We start from the raw sequence: 22,003 nt of genomic DNA, 5'->3' as shown, positions 1-22,003 counted from the left end.
ACAAACGGTTCAACCCTCGTCCCACGTGTAAACAATTTATGTGGGAACCTTTGCTCCGGTCACCTTTGACCGGCCAAACCAGTGCTTCTCAATGCTCGGAGCTTCTCTCTGAAGTTTGCAGCAGTAGCCTCTTTCGTGACGTCACTATCGGTCAAATCGTCTCATCGAACGCATAACGACTCGCAGGAACGAAGAACTGACAAAAAAAAAATGGCACCGTAACAATATTAGAATATCTTCTCACCTATATATTATTTAATTTATATATATATATATAATAGAAAATTAGCACAACACCGTGTTTGATTCGTGCGATGACGTATATATAGAATTCTCGATGAAATTAACCGCGCAGAATCTTGAAGGAAAAACTCTGAGAATCAGCTACGAATAATAACTCTAATATTATTTAATACGTACGTATGTGTTAGATGGTATTCTCACGGTGTATCCGTCTCTTCGTGTATGTGGGTATATATGTGTGAGTGTTTCACTTGTATCATTCTTTTCCTTTAAGTACTCTCGCTTGAACCAGTTTGTTTGTTTACTGGTTCGCAAAGTGTTCGTTACATGACTAGAACGCATTTTCTTATTTTTACCGTTAATTTAAGGCAACATTCTGTCAGCTCTTTCTCTCTCCCTCTCTCGCATACATACGCACACGTATACAGACCACTCGTCCTTCCCTTCCATTCCATACTGTCTCAGTACCCTCGGTATATGCTCTCTCTCTCTCTCTCTCTCTCCATATATTCGCTCGCGATTCATTCGTACCGACCGTTTACCAAACAAAAAACAAAAAAGACATCCAACACGAACGCTACAAACTTCGCGTGGTCGTTTTCGTTGTGTTCTCCTCCAGAGCAACCAAAGTTTCATGTTCCATGATGCCCTGCAAAAAAAAGAAAAACTTTCATAAACCTCTGAACGTTTGTTAGGAACCACGCGATAATGGAAAATCACAATTTATTAGCGAGTTAATTTTCTCCGCTGCAAGACGCAATTCGAAATGAGATTCTCATCTCGACAATTAATTCGCTCGCTCTCTTATAATCGGGAAGGAGACGGGTGAAAAGCGAGGATTGTATTAAGTGGGAATTACGAAGAAGAGGGGTGAGGGGGTTAATAGATTACCTGGAGAGGCATAAATTGAGCATCGGGCTTGGTGCAAGTTGGAAAGAAGCACGCAGCCAGCGCCATCTCGGCGAGGCAAATTAGAAGCCCTGGATAACACCGTAGGCCTCTAGGGTTGACATGACGAGGTAGAAGAGCCAGAGGGAGAAGAGAAAGGCTGACGTTAAGATCTTCGGAAGGAACGGGCCCCCTAATTCACCCCCGATGCTCTTCGCACGCCTCACAAGAAGGACCAATATCACCAGGCAGGCTTCCGTGCAGAACAACGTCACCGAGAACGCCAAACTGTTCGAAATAAAAAGTTAACCTCTTTTAGTTCTTCTGTATCTGCAACAATGTAGCATTATTTCACCATCAATTTTCCATATCTCTGTCACCCGTAACAATATTAAATTCCTTTGATGTGACAAAATAACTTTATTCCTTAATTGTAACCAACTATTTGTTATTACAGAACATTTGATGATATTTTTAATCGATGCACCTAGACCAATTTCGCCAATCTCGTTAGTATAAAGAAATATAAGAATGATGTGCGGAGGGCAAGTTGGTATAAATTATTCCGGATGAAGAAGAATAGGGAGCGTTCGTTTCTTATCCGATAGCCGTTTGCATCCCTTATTATTGCAGCGTGACGCGTGGACAATTGGTAAATGTGTAAGGCGCAACAATAGCTATTCGCGCGAGCAGAATGAGGACAATGTAGCATAGTATAGTGGTATAATAGGTTCGGAAGCGAAATTTCTCATCGTTGTAACGACTATGACCTCTCGCGGCAATCGCGATAAGCTATGCTTTAACGTATAGAGCAGGGGAGAGGAGGGGAAGAGTAGTTATACCAAAAATCTCTTTCATCAAAATGTATAACTTGAAAGACTATCTTTTTTCCGTTCTTTTCGGTGTAACAACAAAATGCACCTTGCCGCGAGCAGTAAAAAAATCATTAAGCTGTAATAAATCACGCGTGTCGCTCACTGTCGTAGCTTGTGATACGGAACTTAACGTTTTATTTATCCAATCCATTAAATCTGTGCCAATCGCATCATTTTTTATATAGCGTTAAAATACTATAGAGGCCAGATTAACGAGCAATATAAACTTATTGATACATAACGAAGCACCAGAGCTATAACAAGTACATTGAATTCTTATAATTTTCCCATTTGTCAAGCTTTGATCACGTGCGATTTGAAACGTTCCAAAATACAATTTTGAATTCGCATAAAACGCATTTCTCATGTGTTCGATTGGTTTAAATAATACTTCTATTTTCGAGTAAATTGTAATAATCAAATGTCAATTTCGTTTTAACCTTGTAGAAAATAGTTTCACAGAGCTTGAAATGCGCTTCGACTACATTCCCGTTACTGCAAAACATTAAAAATACCACTGAAGGAACAATTTTAACCTTTAAACAACAAAATTCTACCCAGAAAGAAGCTCTGTGTAAAAAAAATACTAACTGTTGAAAACCAACACATATAAGATTGGTTCACGGATTTGCCAGGTCTCTGCTCACCCTTGCTTTTACAGAAAATTAAAACCACCCCTAAGTGCCATTTATGACCTTTACACACTACCATCCTACTCGGGAATGAGCTCCGGGTGGAAAAAGTTCTGGTTGCTCAAAATCAGTGCTTGAAAGATAGTCCCACGAAGTTCCGGGGTGGCCCGACCATTCTCACTGTCATCAACAATCACAAACATCTTAAAAATGCCTCATTTTCGTTACAACTTCACACTGGTATAAGTGGTGTTTGTCTTTTTCCTTTTCCTAAAATCACTTAAGATGGAATATTTCGGTTAGAAAAGAGGTATACTTACTTGCCGGGCTCGACGACGAACTGTCGACCATGGAGAGCATGGTAAATAGCAGCAATGCTCCAAGCTATGCCAATTCCTAGGAAGACGTTAACCGCGTTGCTCCCGGTCACATTGCCCACGCTTGCATCCGCGTATTTGTCCTGGCAAGCGGCTACTTTGCTCGCGAATGTATCTGCAACACACGACATACAATTCCCCCCTCTCTCCATTTTTTGAACTCTTCTCCTGCTACCTATCTACCAATCCTACCAATAGCTCTCATCCCTTCCAACTCGAGCCAATTGGAGCGTTTTCAGTCTTTTCAATTCGCCTCGCGGTCGACCATGAATTTCATAGACAAATCGCTGTCAGCGGCTTCAACGGTTTTATTCTGGCTTTTTCATTGATACCACAAAGCCTCTCTGTCGTTCGGTGTATGTATTTACATACATTAACACGTGCTAGACGTACCTCTGTATCGCAGAAAAAGCCTGTCGAAATCCGATCGATAAACCCTGGGAGAATTATATATTTTTGCGAGTTCTCGGCTCTCCAGTTTTTTAACGCATCGAATGCAATGGCGTCACAGGTCACCGACGCAGTGCGAGCTTACAAACGTGTGTAAAAGACATTTCTAAGGGACGATCAATTTCATGGTATTCGAAGCGTTAATAATAAAATTCCATTTAAGTGCAAAAACCTTCTTCAAGATTTAGATCCCGCGACACACACGCACACTAACCTTACCCTAATCGACACGACTACGCAATCCACGCGATCTTCCCCCTAACCTAACGCAACCTGGCTTAACCTAACTAACCTATCGTAGACCACTGTTTACGCACGCAAGCCAAATTATTTATGAGAAACTCATCTTTTTATTTATATAATAATAATGCTTTATGAATACTCTCGATTGTTTACAAATATTCCTGTTATATGTATACAATACAAATAGTATATCAGATTCTCAATTGAATTTGTCAAAGTTTCAAGTTTTCGCGAGTTTTTTAGTGTTTATTTCTTTGGTTAACAATCAATAAACGGAGAAATTATTATCGTTGCGTGTGAAAATTGACTTCGCAGTGCTTCACTTATTCGGAAAGTGCAGGGTTCGATGCTAATCTGTTTGGTTATAACTTACTTCCTTTCATGCGCTATAGTTATACAGTATACATAAAAACACATAAGAGAAGAGAGAAATGGAAAACAAGGTTTACGTCAAACATAATGCACCGGTTGCTTTCTTCTCGTGCAATTATTCGTATTTTGACCAATCAGTGCTACTACCGCCATTACTTTTAAAACTGTTCTAAATTCTAGGAAGAGATGAATGGGCAAAAAAGAAAATTACATCCATCGTGTCTCTTTCCTCCTCGAGGTAACGATATTTGACATTTTTTTATCCATATCTCCAACAATTTTTTTTTATCATTATAACCTCTATATTTTCAGTTTTTACTGGGGACGTTTGGAAACATCCGCTTTCATCCTTGCTTATATGCCATGTGTATAGGACTGACTGATCATATGTAGATTTAGACAACAGCAGAAAATGAAAAAAAAGATAGAGGGCATAAAAGAAGGATGAAAACTGCAATTTAACCGTCACTTTGAAAAAGATTGATACGTTAATCTTTCAATAATTCGTCGGTTAGTCGGTTGCATAAATTTTTAATAGAAGACCGTGCTCTAATGATTCCGTGCACTATACAGAATTTATATTTCCGTTTAATCAGTTTTAAGTAGAGGGTCGCAGCTGTTGGACGATACAACGAGAAAGTTTCATTTGGCAGTCCAGTTTAATAACGGAAAACAAAGTGAGAAAATACGTTTTTCATTTTAGTCTATGCAAAATCAATCTGGAAGATACAATAGTGAATAGAAAAGTCATTATTTAGTCGTCACTCTATTTACAGTTGACGTTGAAAAAACCTTTTCATTCTGGTGTACTATACTATAATAGGTGAGTTTCAAAATACGATCCATCTAGTTTCGTGTCAAAAGCAATATTTTCGCTTCGCTCGCACCATTTTCCTAATAGGTTTGAAAACAAACACTTATCCGCTCGAAAACCCTAATATACTTTTACCTTTCAACTCCGGCATTTGCAAGTTTTTTTTTCTTCGCACGAGCATCGCCAGCAATTAAACTTCGTTATCAATGAGGATTGGTTTTGCATAAAATTGTAAATGTTCACAGCGGATAGGGTAAGAAGCCGAGGGGTGAATATAAATATAAGGGTGAGTATTATCCGGAGCTCTATTAGCTTCCACTATAATTCTTACATATTTTATACATACATATGTTACCTATACAAGGTATTATTTTTAGTATAAAAGAGTCTTTCATCCTAAGAATATTACTGATATAATTTTTCTTTCTCAGGTATTCCGATCAGACTGATATCAGGGGATGCTCCAAGCCACGAATGGAATCGATCGTATTATATTAGATATTTGGGTTTTGGTGTGGACGCAATGGTGAACGTAGCTGGTGGTTGCGGAAGCTTACCCGGAATGCTGGTACCAAGTGCTACGAAGACCACTGCAGTGACAGAGTCCTTGATACCAAGTGTGCATCCGAAATAAGACGCGACGTCCCCAATAACGGCCGTCACCACACCGATACCAAATATGCTAATGACGAAGCACAAATATCCACCGGCGATATCTGAAAAAATTCAATAGAACAGATTTTAAAGTTTTATCAGGGTCATAGACAGTTCTTCTTCTTCGTATTTTCTTTGTACTCGAAAACCAACGAGAAGCGCGTCGCCCATGTCTTTATCGATCCGATTAATAATTTTCAACGTCCAAACGCTGAAAGTTTCACGAACCTTTGCATCAGATATACACATGTACATACGCGCTGTAAAACTCGCAATTTTTTTTATCTTTCGTTCCTCGCGATTCTCGATTCTACTCTTTCACCCTTTTTTGCGTATTTCCTCGAGCTTCGAGAATTTTCCCGCGCAAAATATTCTTTGCTGAAGAACGGGCCAAATACACTCTAATCATACGCTTTTCGGTCAAATCGAATACGGCCCAGCCAGCGCGCTCGTAAAAATTCCTCCACAATTTTCAATGTTTGTATATATATATATATATATATCTATATCTATACAGAGGAAAAACAGAAAAATTTCCATACAGCGTTCTCGCTAGTTTTTCACGTGCCTCGAATATCGCGTGCTTTGTTTAAAGCTTGTAAAAAGCGTGCTAAAGTTTAAGGTGGGAGTTTTATTGTCGCGTATGGGAAAAAGAGGACTCTTTAATCGCAGATTTTCATTGGGATTGCTGTTCCGCAAAACCAATTGGGAAGCTCGAGGAAAAACAGTTTTTTGCACTCGAAAAAGTTTTGTCCCATTTCGAGCGCCAAGTGAGTTTGCGGATGTCAGCGAGACAAATCCAATTCTGGCTATTGATAAATAAAATTTAATATTTTATACTTCATATTTGAGGTACTCCGCGAGTTTGCACAATTTTTGTTGCTTTATCTCCACTATATAAGAGAGGGAAATACGATCGATTTTTAATTACGAGTCGTGCGGGATTCGATCATAAAGATTTGGAAATGCGTTGATCCAGGAGAAAGAGGGAATTTTATGGAGGAGCTCTGTCCTCCTATCCGAATAGATTTCGGCGAGGCTGTAAAGTTACCGCTCGTGAAATTGGAGAATTAGTCCCGGTGGAATCGAAGCGTGGGTCGGCACTCGATATAAACGCGTGCTCGTTGTTTAATAACGAAGCTTGTGCGAAAGAATCCGCCGGGAAAAGAGCGAGCGTGCGGCTTATGACGCTGGAAAAATTCTTCTTTGAATCGGAGAGTCTTGAACGAGTGCGAAAGGTGTTCTCGCAACCTTATTAGTGGAGAAAAATATTTGAAACGAGCATGGAAGACCAAATGGCATTTTTAATGGCGGAGTAAAATGACGCAGGAACATCGTAAAACGTGCGTAATATTGTTCTTCAGCGGTAATCACTCGTGCAACAATAGTAATTTGCTCGATCGGTAAATAAACTCGCATTTTTACGAGAATTTTTCGCAATAAAACGAATGATTTTTCTCGATATAGAGAGGAAAACTGAGAGCCTCGAAGGCTCGGAGACTTGCAATGTTTTCAGGAAACACAAAGCGTTTCTTGACAAAGGCTGCTAAAAGAACAGAAGTGAAACGGTAGGTGTCGTTTTCTGGTAAAGGACAGATACTAAATGGGTCGGAGGAAGGTTATAAAAATATACGTAAAAATGCTATACTTTAGACATATATATATATATATAGAAAATAAAATAGAGGTGAAGGTGAAGGTGGACATAAAGATGAGAGGACATTAGAAAAAAGAGCTTTAAGAGCCGGTAAAAGTGGTGGATGGTGTAGTAAAAATATCAGAGAGAAAGAGGGGGGAGATTAAAAATGAATGAAAAAGGTAAACTTTACAATGTAATTTGGAAAGAAGGTAGGTATACTACAAGGTCCCTGTCTCTATCTCCCTTTTTTTTCTCTCTCTCTATCTCATTCTTCGTCTCTATATCCATCGAGGTCGGGAAGATAAAAGCTAAATTAAAAATGCAATTCTCAAACGCTCCGCTGAATCATATCGAGTGTTTCTCAGTTTTAATTCATCACGCAATCTCATATTTCAGGGGAGAATTGCAGTTTCATTTTCGGTGATGGAATTTTCCATTTATATACCTCCTTTTTACCGGCTCCTTTAAATGATCATCCACGAAGAAGAAGCCTCGTTAACTCGATTCGAGAGATTAGCAACGAAAGGAAATCTTGATAGGGCGACTTGGAGCAAACGTGGTAATGATAGTATTTTGCAAAAAAGTAACCTAATCTAGTGTGCCTTTCGCGTAAAATTTTTTGTTCAAAGTCCTCGACAGTTTTTTTTATATTAGTTGCAATCTATTCCACTGTTGACTGAGCAGTGACGCTGGAATATCACGTATTGGTTGTTTGCATATACTATATAGTTATATTAAGATGTGAGTGTGTAATGGAGCATATGCGTACTATCGGCACTTATTATCGGGAAATTTTGTCATTTTTCCTGCAAGTTTCGTGCTCGAAAACAGTTATTTTCAGGTTTTTTTATCTTTACATTGATATATACGTATAAAGCGAATCTATATTATTCGGAACATGCGTTTAATTGTTTTTAATCAGACAGGTAAGTATCAGAATTTAATTTAAATTAATTTTACTGTTTTTTCTTCATCCACTGCAATTTCGAAGTTAAAATTTTAATAAAAACTGTACTTTTCGATCTGGGCGAAATAGAGTAGCAAGATTGACGTTTGTTTTTGTAATTTTTAATTTCTTACCTCTATTTGTACTTTCTGTCGAAGCAGGAAAATTGAAAAAAAAAACAGCTTCGATTGTGGATCCTAGCTACCACGAAAAAACGCATGAAAAAATACAACTCCTGATGTTTACAATTAATTGTAAATAAAGTGTCCATTTAATTACCGAAGATTTATCGATTGATATTTTACTTTAATTATATCCTCGTGAAGTTTTACTTAGCATGACTTTTTGTTGTTATTTTAATGGAATACTTCATTCTGCCCCAGGAATATTTGGGGTAAAACCGAGCACGTGCAATTTAACGAAAAAAGGTAATGAATTAACATGCCGAAAAATAAAAAAAAAACAAATGTTTCGATTGTGAGATAGTATTCGGTAGATACACAACAGCTACATATTTATCATCATAATTAAATATTGTTTATTACACGAGAACCTTAATAGCCGATCGTGACCCCGTTTTGCCCCATGTTCCCCTAATGATTTCCTGTCATTAATCCAATCTCGCAATTGTTTAATACGACGCGTTGGAGGTAATCCGATAGGTCGAGAGAAAAATTGGATAGATTTTTTCAAATGATGTAAAAGAAAAAAATTATTACCCCAACAGTTGAGAAAGCGATACGACGTATAATAATTATAGGGGAAAAGTGCTATTTTTAAATAAAAGCAACTATACCTCAAATTACGTCGATTCTTAGAGGAAGGCATTAACCTCATTGCTGAAGGTCACACTACCTCCACTGAAATTTTCTAATTTACCCTACAGCATAATTATTTCATACTACGCGTTGTAGGAGATTTGTAAGAAAAGTGAAGAGAAAAATTGGATAAAGATTTTTTCAAATAATATAAAAGAGAAAAATTATTACTCAAAGAGTAAAAAAATCGACATAATATATAATAATTATAAGGTAAAATTGCTATTTTGAAACAAAAGCAAGTACGCTCCAAATTACGTAAATTCCTAGAGGAAGGCGTTGACCTCGTTATTCAAGGTCACTCAACCTCCACAGAAATTTACTAATTCCTCTTACAGCAAACGGCATAATTGTTTAATACCACGCGTGGGAAGAAATTTGCAAAATGATTGAGAGAAAAATTAGAATAATTTGCAAGCTCCACGCGAAAGAAGAGGAATTGCTACAGTTACAGAAACCCGATACGACACAATTGACGAAGAAGAATGGTAATTTAAAAGATCAGAAAAATCGGTAGAAATTAAACAAAAAGTGTATATCGCAATTTTCAATGGTAGACGTTTACCCGTTGGTGGAACGAAGGCGAAGAGAACTTTCCAGAAGATAGTGAGCGAATGCATGAGATAATCCATGGCAGAGGGTGGAGCCGCCCTTGAATCGCCGGCGGCGTCCTCTTCATCGTCGCCACCTCCTCCACTCACCGTCAAAGCCTCCGTGAATTGTTCCTTCCACGAGCTGGTACCTGAGACCAATGAAAAACCCTTGTCATTGCTTCACCCCCTCGCTTTTACCACCCACGCTCCCCTCCCGCGCAAACGCCTTTAGCCAAATCTCCCCTTGACCTTGAACCAATGAAGTTCACCGGAAGTGGAGCTGCAAAATAAGGACGGAGAACACGCGGTGATATTTACCGAGAATTATCGAAGCATTGGCTCTCTGGACGAGTTTGTCGACGGTGTTCTTGAACTCCTTGGACTCCTTGATCCTGATTTGGGCCCGGAAGACCTCGCCGAGTCTGGGTTTGCCCAAAAGTGCCATTTTTTCCTCGTCGGTCCTCTCCTCGGGTTGCTTCATCTCTGCGGCCACTGCCAGTCCTGCCTCCGCTGGGAATACAAAAAAACTCCACTTTATTTCTCCACAGTGACCCTCTCACCTGGCCCATAGAAAAGCGTACATCTATATAGCAACTATAGGTCCTCTCCACTTTGGGAGATTCACACTTATCGAACGATCGCTCGATCACTGCTCGGTCGCCCCATTCAAATTTTTAGCTGCAGAGCCAAAGCAAACATTTATCTAATTAATTTTTCAACCCCTCTATATTTTTTTTCTCTCTCTTTTTTCAATAAATTATTTTTTCTATAAATAGCGTACTATGATCATTATGGAATTCTATAACCTTCGACTAAGAAAGCAAATATCAATCAAGCAGCAGATTCTCTTAGACCGTAGAGTCACTCTGCCTCGACTGATCTCTCGCAGCAACAGATAATTCGATAGAGGAGCGTGGTCGATAAATATTGCAAACCAGCTAATTTACGGATGGAAATGGATCGATGAATTATTCAAATCTAATCGGTACGTGATTTGCCAACCAAAGCATTGTAACATTAATTATTATCAATATTGGAACTTTTTTCATTGCATTTGCTCAACACACACATACACATATTCATCGGTGATAATGGAGTGATAAATATTGATGCTTCGAAGGTCAGACAGGTTAGTTATGTTAAAAGCCAGGGACTCGGATTCTCGCAGGTATAATTTCAGTCGAAGCCACGGAAACGACGACGAAGATGCTCGATTAAGATCGAAATGGAGAACCGGGAAAAAAGCTTCTGCAGAACCGTCGCGAATAGTCTCTTATCAGGGTTCGTATATATATAGGAGAATTCCAGAAAAACCGGAGGGTGAGGTTTTACAAATTAACATGAGCGGTGACTGTAGGGAGAGAATAAGAGCACTCGTGGCGATGTTCGAGGACGCACGGTGGAGGAGCAGGATTGGGGAAAATTCAGGGAAAATATCTGCGTTGAGAAAAATTTAAGTGGGGAAACTGACGATGTAGATAAAATTAAACGTTTGCTCGATACACAGAGAGGAGGATTTTTGAAAATATAGGGTTAACGAGGTAAATGAGAAAATAAACTATTTTACAGATTGATAAGAATTGTATAACTATATATTCTATATTTTATAGGAAGAAAATGAGAGCACTCGTGGTGGTATTCGAGGACATAAAATGGAGGAACAAGATTCGATAAAATAGAGGAAAAATTCGTTGAGAAAAAATCAAAAGTGAGAATTGAGAAAATAACTGATAAAATTGAACGTTTGCTCGATAAATAAAGAGGAGGTTTTTTTAAAATAAATAATTTTACAGACTGATGATAACTACATAACTATATATTTTATAGGAAGAAAAGAACGGCACTCTTAGTGGTACTCGAGGACAAAAAGTGGAGGAACGAGATTCGATAAAATAAAGGAAAAATTAGTTGAGGAAAAATCAAAAGTGAAAATCGAGAACAAAAATGGAAACCTTCGCACGATACACTGGAAGAAGGAGGAGGGAATCATAAAAGTATATACAGAACTAACGAGGCATAAACAAGAGAAAGGAGAGTTTGGCAGTTATTGACGAGAAGTTATCAGAGAATCAAAGTGGACTAGATCGAGTTGATTGGAAGACGGTGCGAGGCGGTGTTTGCTGTTTCGCGTGGGTTTTCAGCGGAAAAAGGCCAACTGGGCCATGGCAAAGTTGACGCGGAGCGGGGGGGGGGGGGGGAGGGGGGGATGAAGCAGCGGTAAAGCTCGGCTGAAGGAAGTGACGACGACGGTGGTTTGGTAGCACGCTAGCAATTTGCCAGCCACTTCGGAAACTGGCGTTCTTCACACGCGACTCTTAATCGCACGAAGGCGGCCCCCTATTAGCTACTGTTTCATCGATTTCTTTAACAAATTACACCTGGCTGACTACCTACCGACCAATTCCACTTAACACACACGCCTCTTTTGTTATATACATATATACGCAGCCTGAATTATCGTACGTGTGTGTAAATATTTATACGCGTGCACAGAGTACACAGCAAATCCACCGTAAACCTAATAAACATTTCGTTCCTTTTATACAAATAGCTCTGTGCTCGCACCATTAATATTTATTCTCATTCTGATTTTCACTCGCGATTGTTTTTCATTAAAGTTTCATTCCACTCGCTCATTACTATGCCCACTATTCCAGCAGTCCCCCCCCCCCCCCCCTCCATTTCTATAGACTCTGACCCCGCCTCTCTCTCTAATTACGCTGTTTAATCTATCAATCACACTCATCCGCCAAATACAACCAACATTTCGATGCGAGCGAATTTAAAGCTTACACGAGTTTGCTTTGCTTCTATGCTTCGCGGCTTATTACAATTTTATTCATCCCCCCCAGTGCATTCCAGTTTATCGAAACACGCGAATAAATTTTATACACACCGTTCGCTAATTATTTATTCATTTACACGCGTCGATTTTCTAGCGAATGTTCATTCGTGTTGCTGGAATCAATCGTTCTTCTCGTTCGATTTTAATTCTCAGACTGCATGGATCAGAGTTTCTGGAAGAAAGTGGTCGATACAGATTTAAATGAGACTCGATGGGAAATCTTTCCCATCAATTTTCATATTCAATTTGTTAATCGATTCGCTCATCTATGACAGCTCGCGATAAACTCTGAATTTTTCTCGTACTACTCATTTCCATATACGTCAGATCGGAGCTTTAATCGAGTCTTAAAGTCGATCGAGGTTTCTCTCTGGTTCTTTCCATGAGATTTTATTTTTTTTTTTAATGTCAAAATTGAATGAAAATCAGAAATGACTCCTCGGTCAGTTCCAATTCGTTCGATGATCCAGTGGAGCGTCCACTCTAACCAAACTGCGTTATATTTAGACTATCAATCATTCTGTATCAATGGATCCAATCAAGACCCTATTGATCTTAAATTTAAAGCTTGCACGCACTTGGAGAGTTACATTTTCAGCTTGACCCTCATATAGAATTTACACAGTCACTCTTGTTTCTCCTCCAATTAATCCTTCGACAAATTTTAAAATTCCCTCATTAACCAGATCCTTCTTGAAAAAAATCATCTCGTTCCTATAACATATTTCGTAAAATAAAATCATCATCAAAACTCTGTATAAAATTTCACGAATCTTTTGATATTAAATTGATCGTTTTAACGATAGTTTTTATCATAGAGTTTCTGGAAAAATTAGTCGTGGTGCATAAATAAAAGACAAGCTCATTTTCCGATATATATATACACATACCTAGGTGGTTCTCGATTAAAAATCTTTGATTAATCGATCCGATCGAAGTTACAGCGATACGTTATTATCCCGAGGGAGCATCTGGTCCGGTCGATCGCGTTATTCACACTTGCGGTTGTGCTGGGTTCTAATGAAGATTTCATCGATTTTCGAATACATATTATATTTATACATCCGTTACAGTTATGAGATGCGGGTACCCTCGTAGATTATATTGGCTAAAATTGGGGAGGGAAGTTCGATCTAAAAATCAGCTCTCCTTTCCAGCAGCCGACGTGCTCAACTCTTCCAATGCTTTTAGCCTTCGGACTTTTGAATAAATTACAAAAACCTGGTCAATAAGTAATTCAAGCCACGTATATAGGAACAGCTGCTCCACCGACCTACTCCTTCCCGTTGTTCGCCGTGGCGCGGCGCTCCCACACGGTTAACCGTGAAAAAGCTTTTATTGGTTTCGTTTTCGTCTCTCGCTCTTCATTTATTAAACAATAAAGTCCTTTCGCGGAGGAAAAAGCTTCGGGCAAATCGATCGATCGCACTGTGACGAGGCAAAATCTTTTATATACATAGATTAATCTTTGTTGAAATGTAGCGACGATTAAACTTTTCTTTAAATATTAACCGAGATTTAATTAATTAATTTAATTTCATCGCTCCACAGTTCTATGTCTAAATAACGTTAAATTGGAATAAACTATATTTATGTGAAATGATTTTTCTTACCTATTTATTTATATATTAACCGCCATTTAATTAAACAATAATTACTCCAATGAAATCAATTCAATTTCATCGCTCGCCCTACTTCCATATTTAAATAACGTTATTGGAACGAACAATTTATTCACCCCGAATGATTTTTGTTTTCAGTGTAGAGTTTTACGTGTGGAGAGTATTGGAGTCGATAGTTTTAACTCGATTGTTGATCGTACACCGTAACGCGCAGTTTCGGATCGGTGAGACTCGCTGGAAATGGAAACTGGATTAATAATTGGAGCTATTATTAGAGAAAACGGGAAGGGCAGATTCGCTATTATCTTTGCCAACATTTCAGTTCAAGGACCGCGGTCAGACTGTTTTATGCGCGCGTTATATCTGTCCCGCGTGACTCACCGAACGACATAATGCAAATTTGATCCCCAATCGTTGCCCGACATTTACGTGCAACGGATCTAATTATTATTAACGTGCTGTATTTGTACACATGCGTGCCCATGTAACTCTGGTGCACGCTCGTTGTCAAACAACCTCTTAACGTGTTTCATCAACAACAAATCTCATAAAGGCCATCTGGCACTCGCCAAACACCTAATCTACCTTTTTACGTCGTAATTATTTCCCTAGCTGGAGCTGCTTTTTCTCCCTCGAGCTTGTTTCGCGTTGACAAATTACGAAATCCTGCTCATTGCGATTATTTGTCTCGTGGTATATATATATATATATTTTTTTTTTTGTATATGGTTGTATAAAGAACAGAGGATGGATAATGGAATTTTTTAATTAAAATAATTGTTACGTTACTAAAATTGAAAACGATAATCGAGAAGAGATCATTTTTATCTCTCTATTTATTTTTGCACATTTTTTGTCTCGCAGGATTATATTGTATTATATGACTGAGTAAAAAATCACTCGATTCTAATAATTGTTTGTACACGAATAGCTGCCAATAAAATACGTAATTGGTTTTGATAAATTATTGTGATTCGATTGATAAAAATTGTTCGAATCGAATAAAATTTAATCCATTTTGATCAAATTTCATTGTTGTCTCGAGCTAATGTTAATTGGCAATATTCCGAGCAAAGATTTACCGAATCGAATGATTTTTCTCGGTGGATCGACGTTAAATTAGCGCGAGGGTATAAAAATAAATTATCCACGAGTTTGGTATCCTTCGTTCCGATAATTTGGTTCGTCTGAAAAACCCTCGGTTAAAATAATTCTTGGGTAACGCAGAGTTTCGTATATAGCCAATTCTAATTATTATTATTGTTATTATTAGTCAGCGTACATTATGGAATCTGATGTAAAACATTGAAATTTATTCGCAAGTACACTTGGTACGCGTCTAATGACGAAAGTTCGCTAGAAATTTTTGGCTTGACAACGTTTTTCTCCTAGCTCGTTAGAATTTAGAGGAGACTCGTTAATTTTAATAAGGCAATCCTCGTTAATTAGCACTTAATTAGTCAGAACACAGGAATCTGTCATATGTAGAGCTTTATGCTAATTCGGGTGGATCCGATTGAAGCGTCCTAGTAGAAAAGAAGGTAAAGAAAACATTTTTATCGTAAGTATATCGTATACTCTGTACAAGTGCACTATAAAAAATATTTTTATTTGCAACGACAGTGGCGAGCCATTTTGCAACCTTCGTCTCTGTCGTTGTGATTTTGCAAAGAAATTCAAGATAAAGTATAATCGCAAAATTGATTTTCATAATAATTTCTAATTATTTAATTGCAAAAACTTATGTAAACTGCCATTCGAAGCTAAAAATAAAAAAATATTGAAAAAAAGCTGAAACAAATGTGTACCGATTGATCCTCGTCCCTATTGAATATTTCAGGGTTGGTTTCTACATTTCTTTAAAGGCAGAAACAGCTGGTATTTTATAGGCCATCCTCCAAACTAAGCATTCAGACGTATTTCTCAGCTTGAAAATCATGTGAAAACTCCAAGTGGATACCTTTGAGTAGCTTACCCTAAAGTGTAAAGTATATATATATATAGGTATACCACTATATAACTCTGCACAGTATATATTGCAGCTCCCCCTATTATTAGAAATCAGAATTTGCTTTATTTCCGTCAGCCACCAGAAGCAGAAAATGCAGTTCTGTCCATCGCGCTGTTATTCGCTTATTTCGACGAGAAACATCAGACTACAATCTGCAGAGAGAGAGAGAGAGAGAGAGAGAGAGAGAGAAAGAAAAGTCTCTTTATTCTCCTTTCTACAAAAATTCAAATTGCTCGCTGTTATACTTTTTACAGTTTTTACCAAGCGTTTTACCAAGAACTCTTGCGTTTCTTGATCGTTTTAACAAGCGATTGCACTTTTACCATAGCATTTCAAACTTTTCTTCTCTACCTGCACATTGAGTGAATGCGAAAAGAAAGGCTCATCCGTGGTAAAAGAGAGAAATAAATAAAAAAAATGTAAGATAATTCTGTGAAATTTCATGAAAAGATTTGCAAGGTATTTGCAGAAGCGTTTAAACGTTGTTATTTATTTCATGGAAAATGGGCAAGTTGTATATATACGTGCATCGGAAAAACAGAGTTTTCTGCACCAATGCAACGTTTATTAAGTGGTATATTCGCTGGTTTAAACACAGGGACACACAGTCGAGACCCTGCTTGGCATCTTACAACAGTTTTCATTATAATAGTTTCTCAGTTACAAGGCACTTTCCGCTTAACTTGATATTTTCACGACTTTCATTATAATAATAAAGCAGCCCCATCGTTAATTTCAGCTTGTATAAACCGATGGAAATAGGCTTTCCTCGAGCTTCCTTATATTCCATTAAGTTTTCAGGAGTAACGTCAGTTTTTACAACCACAAAATGGACCAATTAAGGTCCTCGATTATTACAAAGAAGCTCGTTTCCGCTTTTATCCAGGCTAAGACGAATTTCGACCTAATGTAGCAATTTCCCCACATTTATCTGCCAGATAACCAATATTGAAATTGCCTACCCTTTATATATATATGTATGTATACGTTATCCTCGTCATCCTTTTTTATCGCAGCGTTGTTTTATCAGACCTCTTTTTTGCTCCTGCTCTATATATCTTCTATTATTAACCCCTTTACGACAATAGGGTCTTTAAACGACGTCTGGCCGATGTTATTTGTCAATTTCGGCTTTCGAGTCTCTCTTTTCTATTTCCACTCACTTTTTTTTCTTTGACATTCGTAATATCGTTATTTTTCTCATCGACGGTCCTGTTAAGACATTCTTGTATACAGCCACGCGTGATCATTTTTATCGCAATGTTTCCAATATTTATCGCTCTCTCTCTCTCTCTCTCTCTCTCTCTCTCTCTCTCTCTCTCGCCCAAACTGCGAAAATACACAACTTTGGGAATTTCCTGGCAAAGTGTATCGTGTTTTTACTCGACCCTTCTCGTTAGCCCTTTGTATTATAAATTATTGATAATTCAATGCTTTTCCAATTTAAGTTTTGAGGCGTTGATCGATTTTCTTATATGATTTACAACTACGTTATATTATATTTCTTTTGCTAGTTAATTTTTTTCATAAATAATTACAATAGTTTTTTTGTAATATTTCAATATTTGTGCAAATATCTAATCGACCAGTGGATAAGCCAGGGAATCGTTATCACCAGGTTGAAATAAATTCAGGTATAGCATAAACGCTTCTAACGACTCGTATAATTCGGACCCACTAAACAGTCGCAGAGTACTCGTTTGTATCGCACACATTCAATCGCGAGTTTTATATTCAAAGTCTCGAGAGAGAGAGAGAGAGAGAGAGAGAGAGAGAGAGAGAGACCAAGCCTGGCTAGCCATTAAGCGAGAAGCACCCTTTAACCCCAGTGTTAAATAAAACTCGCGACTACATAAATTCCATTCATACTCTCTTATCCCGCGGGTTGGACAATTTTACATTTTGATCCGCGTTTCGATGGGATAATTCAGCCGATAAAACGGAGCTTCGTATATATATAGGCGGAGTCATTCGTTAAACGCGATAATCCACAGCGAAATGGACAATTGGGTAAAAAAAGAGGAAAGTAGTAAATTTTCCCTAATTTATTAATTATAATGATCAAACACGAGACTAGTCTCACGTGCAAAATAATCATTTCCCGTAATGGACGCCTCGTGGGAAAATAAATGTTTGTTTATCGGTGAAATTAGCGCAAAATGTGCATTAGTCTATTATTACTACGGTGGTACCGTGTTATCCGTTTTAAATGCAACGCGGTAATTCATGATTCATTCGAATCGATTAATGTCCAAACAGAGAATTTTTACGCGAATTCTTTTCTTCCACTTGCAAAATCGATGTACTCCTTTTTTAATATATATAAGAATTTGCAAAATTCCATTTGCAATTTTTATCCAGAACTAGTCCTACTACACCCCCACCGTGTTATCCGTTTCAAATTCAAGGTGACATTCCACCATCCATTCGAATCGATTAATTTCCCAACAAAAAAATTTTAACACGATTTTCTTTTCGTAACCTGCAAAATCGAAACTTTCCTTCTTTGTCCTTTTTAAACATATCCACGAATTTGGTAAATTTCCATTTGCAAAATTCCATTTGCAATTTTTATCCAGAAGTAGCCCAGATCCAAGTTTCCCAGCTTTTCTTCAGCTGGAACTTCTCGCGTTTGGCGCAATGTTAGGGAAACGGGGTTACCACGTATATAGAGGAGAACGAAAATAAGAAAAGAACATGGAGAGAGATAAGTGGGAAAAAGTGCATTAAAGAATAATAGTATAACGACAAGTTTTATTCTTCATCGATCATATTTCCAGATTTTTGCACATTTTACGTTACAGGGACATAGTATAGTCCCGATTGATGGGGAAATGATTAATGTAAGAAGAGAACAGGTGACTGTGGTACTTATAGTTATGCAAGGGCTGCTTACGAAACTTTGTTAAAAGCTTGTTATTGATTCCCCCCACCCTCTCTCCGTTAAACTTGGTCAGAATGCAGATTATACCGTACATTGTCACTAGACTCTTTAATTTTTACAGTTTTTTTCCCTTGGTTCCTTCGAAATACGTGTTAGTATATATATATATATATATGTATATAAAGGTTGTTAAAAAGTCAGGAACGTTATTGATTCTCTTTTTTTCATGATGATTATGGAGGCTTCGGTTGGGGATACTCGAAGAAAATGCTCTATGTAGCTATGGTTATTTTTAAGTACATTTGAAACTAGCACTACTTTGTGTTACGGAAAACTGGGTTGACACTTGGTTGGCTGGCAATCGCTAATCATTGCCGGAAGCTCCCGGCAAAATAACTTACATTCGATCGCAGCAAGCCCACGCCGTCATCCAGCGTAGAGATTCGTGAAAAAATTCAGTTTGCCAAATTAGAAAGATTCACTGGGTTCACTCTTGGCTGACTAATAAGTTCAACGAACCAGCTCAACTCAAATTGCTCCCTCGCCCTTCTAACTTTTTTTATGTATATCCTGTATTTTTCATACCAACGCTGTATTTCGTAAGTCGACTCGAAGAACAGTTTGAAAATTCATACAAATAATTTATAAGGTGATTTTTGTGTTCCAAGGAAAATAGTGGTGATTATAATTTTGTATATATAATGAGAAAAAAAAGGTTCTTTTTATTTAAAAATTTGCTATTGACCTTCAAACGACCTTGGAAACGTTCATCGGACAAAAATCCAAACAATTTTCTTACGAATGATTAATTTTCAAAATGTTCATTGGAGGGAGCTTAAAAAATACAGCATGTTTTTTTCAATTAATTTAAGCAACGACTCGCCGTGGACTCTCTTGAAAATCATTGATCTATTCTGCACCGGAAGTGCAAAAAGTATCGAAAGCTTTTAGCATTTTTCGCCAATTTTTCCGGGGCTGATTTATTTAGCAAAATAATTGAACTAATTGGTTGAACAAATCGAAACTAATAAGGAAGACTTAACCAAGTGAATTGACGCGAGAATTTAATTGACCGATGATTCGATGACAGAGTGGCTTTGACGAATCAAGTAGTGAATGTATCGTTGTGAAGGGTGGAAATCTGATTGGACGAAAAAGTGGCAAAATTTCTTCTCGTTGGACTGAGATGCATTTAGAGATTAACGACAAAAAGCAAAAACCTCGTGAAACCGAGAACCGAGTGAAATACTGTAAAGTGTAATGTATATATATATATATATTGCGTAAAATTGCTGTAGCTCGAAGTGAGAGAATTTTTTTCGCAGAACAGAAACGAAAGCTGTTATCAGTGTTTTTAGGGAGGCAGAAAAAAATAGGGGAGGAAGAGTGTAGTTGAATAAGTGAGATATGTCGTCGCGTGAGATCTTGGCGGTTTATTGTTACTGTTGTAGGCGTAGGGGTGGAGTGAGTTGTCGTCAGTTGCTCGAGGTGCTTTTGCTCGAAAAGGGGGAAAGAAAATGGAACACCAGCTTACCTCCTTGTAGCAAAGGCTCGCCCAGTTCAACGTAGAAAAGTGCATCCTTCTCGTAAGAATCTTCCTCGATTATTTCCAAGTCGATGAATTTCCTGAAAATAACAATTAAGCCTCGAAATAATTAGATTGATTAAAAATTCACGCTGCGAGGGTGGAATTTTAAAAATCCTCTTTGCTCTTTCATAACATTTTCAACTCACCCTCCCCCTCCCCCCCCCCCCCCCTTCTAACTTTACACGAGTGATTGAATATCGTCTTCCTCGTTACACACTAACCGGACTTGAAATTCGAGGAAGAAAAACAATGGGTCGATCCATCGAATATTGAGACATTTAACCGAGGGTAGGATAACAGGTTGAGGGTCTTCTTCCTTATTTACATTGGGTAATCGGCAATCGGAGGGAAGTGCGGGGGAAATTATCGAAGGGGGGAGATTGGAATATTCGTGAAATTACAAGTGGCGAGCGTGGTGGTTTGGCACGGTCGAGGGGGGGAGGTTATAATTAGAAAGCCAAGGAGGGTGGCACAGCTGGTCGAAGGGTTTGGTTTTCGTTGGCAAAACTTTTTAGTTGCAACCTATAGTACATTTAGTAGGAAGAGTTTGCTCGAGGAGGGTAGTGGTGGTGTCTCGGGACGAAACGGTGCTTTTTAACGTCGAAGCAAAATAGATAGAGGGGGTGGTATTTTTTTTAGGCAAAAGCTGTCATTTTTCGAGGATCGATGTAACCATAAGAGGGGGAGGGGGGTTGTCCCTGTACTCCAACACGAATATAATGGCGAGTTGGTGGTAGTGACGTTTCGTGCTTGTGTAGAGGTTCGATCCCCCACGTCTATACAGTATACACATACACAGTACACGTATAGGCGATGCGTGTCGACTCGGTATAGATACAGAATTTCTCTAGGTGTGTATGTGTGTGTGTGCGAGGCAGAGCGAGCTCCACCGGGCGATCGATACAACTTAAACGACATTAAGAACTCGTTGCAAAGTCCGTGCAGGTATACATCGACTGGCTCTAAAATAACTCTAGGGCCATACCGAGACTCGTCGTCGACGCTAAACGCCGATGAATCCCGAGCCGAACACTGCCTTTCCCCGTTAAATCCTCTACCACCCCCCCCCCCTTCCCTCTTTCTCTTTTTGTCCCCTTTAGAATTTTTTATGGATTCCTCTTTAAACGTATAGACGTAGCCTCTAGAATGCCTCCCATTCCTTCCCATTTCTCCCTTGCTGTGCTATATATATATATATATATATATCCTCCACTTGGCTCTACTCTTTTCTATATATATATATATATACACACACACAAACACACACCGCACAACCACCTGACCCACCGATTCTAATGAAAAGACTCGCCAACGATCCCAAAATAAAGCCATTCCAGACGCTCGTTCGAACAAAGCATCCGGCAAGTTTATTGAAATTATTGGATTTTTTTCCATGCCTCATTAGGATCAAGGTCATCCGATGAAAAGACCAAGCAACTCGTTCGCAAAATCGCTTTGCAGCTTATTATGCACGGATCACGATAAGCAACCCCTCCCCCCACTCCCTCC

General features: G+C 38.4%; 1 protein-coding gene across 2 annotated transcripts in view; it reads right to left on the bottom strand.

The window, feature by feature from the left end:
* Positions 1–756: 756 nt before the first annotated feature.
* The window catches only part of Calx (sodium/calcium exchanger 3), a 37,683-nt gene continuing 16,436 nt past the window's right edge, over positions 757–22,003 (bottom strand). The window contains exons 3-9 of one of the 2 annotated variants that reach the window (XM_066742179.1): positions 20,441–20,532; positions 9,863–10,054; positions 9,517–9,693; positions 5,452–5,610; positions 2,959–3,130; positions 1,135–1,419; positions 757–892 (exon numbers count right to left, since the gene is read on the bottom strand). In XM_066742179.1, coding sequence (XP_066598276.1) covers positions 1,215–1,419; positions 2,959–3,130; positions 5,452–5,610; positions 9,517–9,693; positions 9,863–10,054; positions 20,441–20,532 — 997 coding nt within the window. In that variant the 3' untranslated portion in view covers positions 757–892; positions 1,135–1,214. The remainder of the gene's footprint in view (positions 893–1,134; positions 1,420–2,958; positions 3,131–5,451; positions 5,611–9,516; positions 9,694–9,862; positions 10,055–20,440; positions 20,533–22,003) is intronic. The other variant, XM_066742180.1, reaches the window with a different exon arrangement.

The sequence above is a fragment of the Prorops nasuta genome, unplaced genomic scaffold (assembly GCF_024137725.1).
Source record: "Prorops nasuta isolate Cenicafe-Biocafe unplaced genomic scaffold, Cenicafe_Pnas_1.2 PNAS00027, whole genome shotgun sequence".
Classification (NCBI taxonomy): domain Eukaryota; kingdom Metazoa; phylum Arthropoda; class Insecta; order Hymenoptera; family Bethylidae; genus Prorops; species Prorops nasuta.
This window is presented reverse-complemented; position numbering and strand designations above follow the sequence as displayed.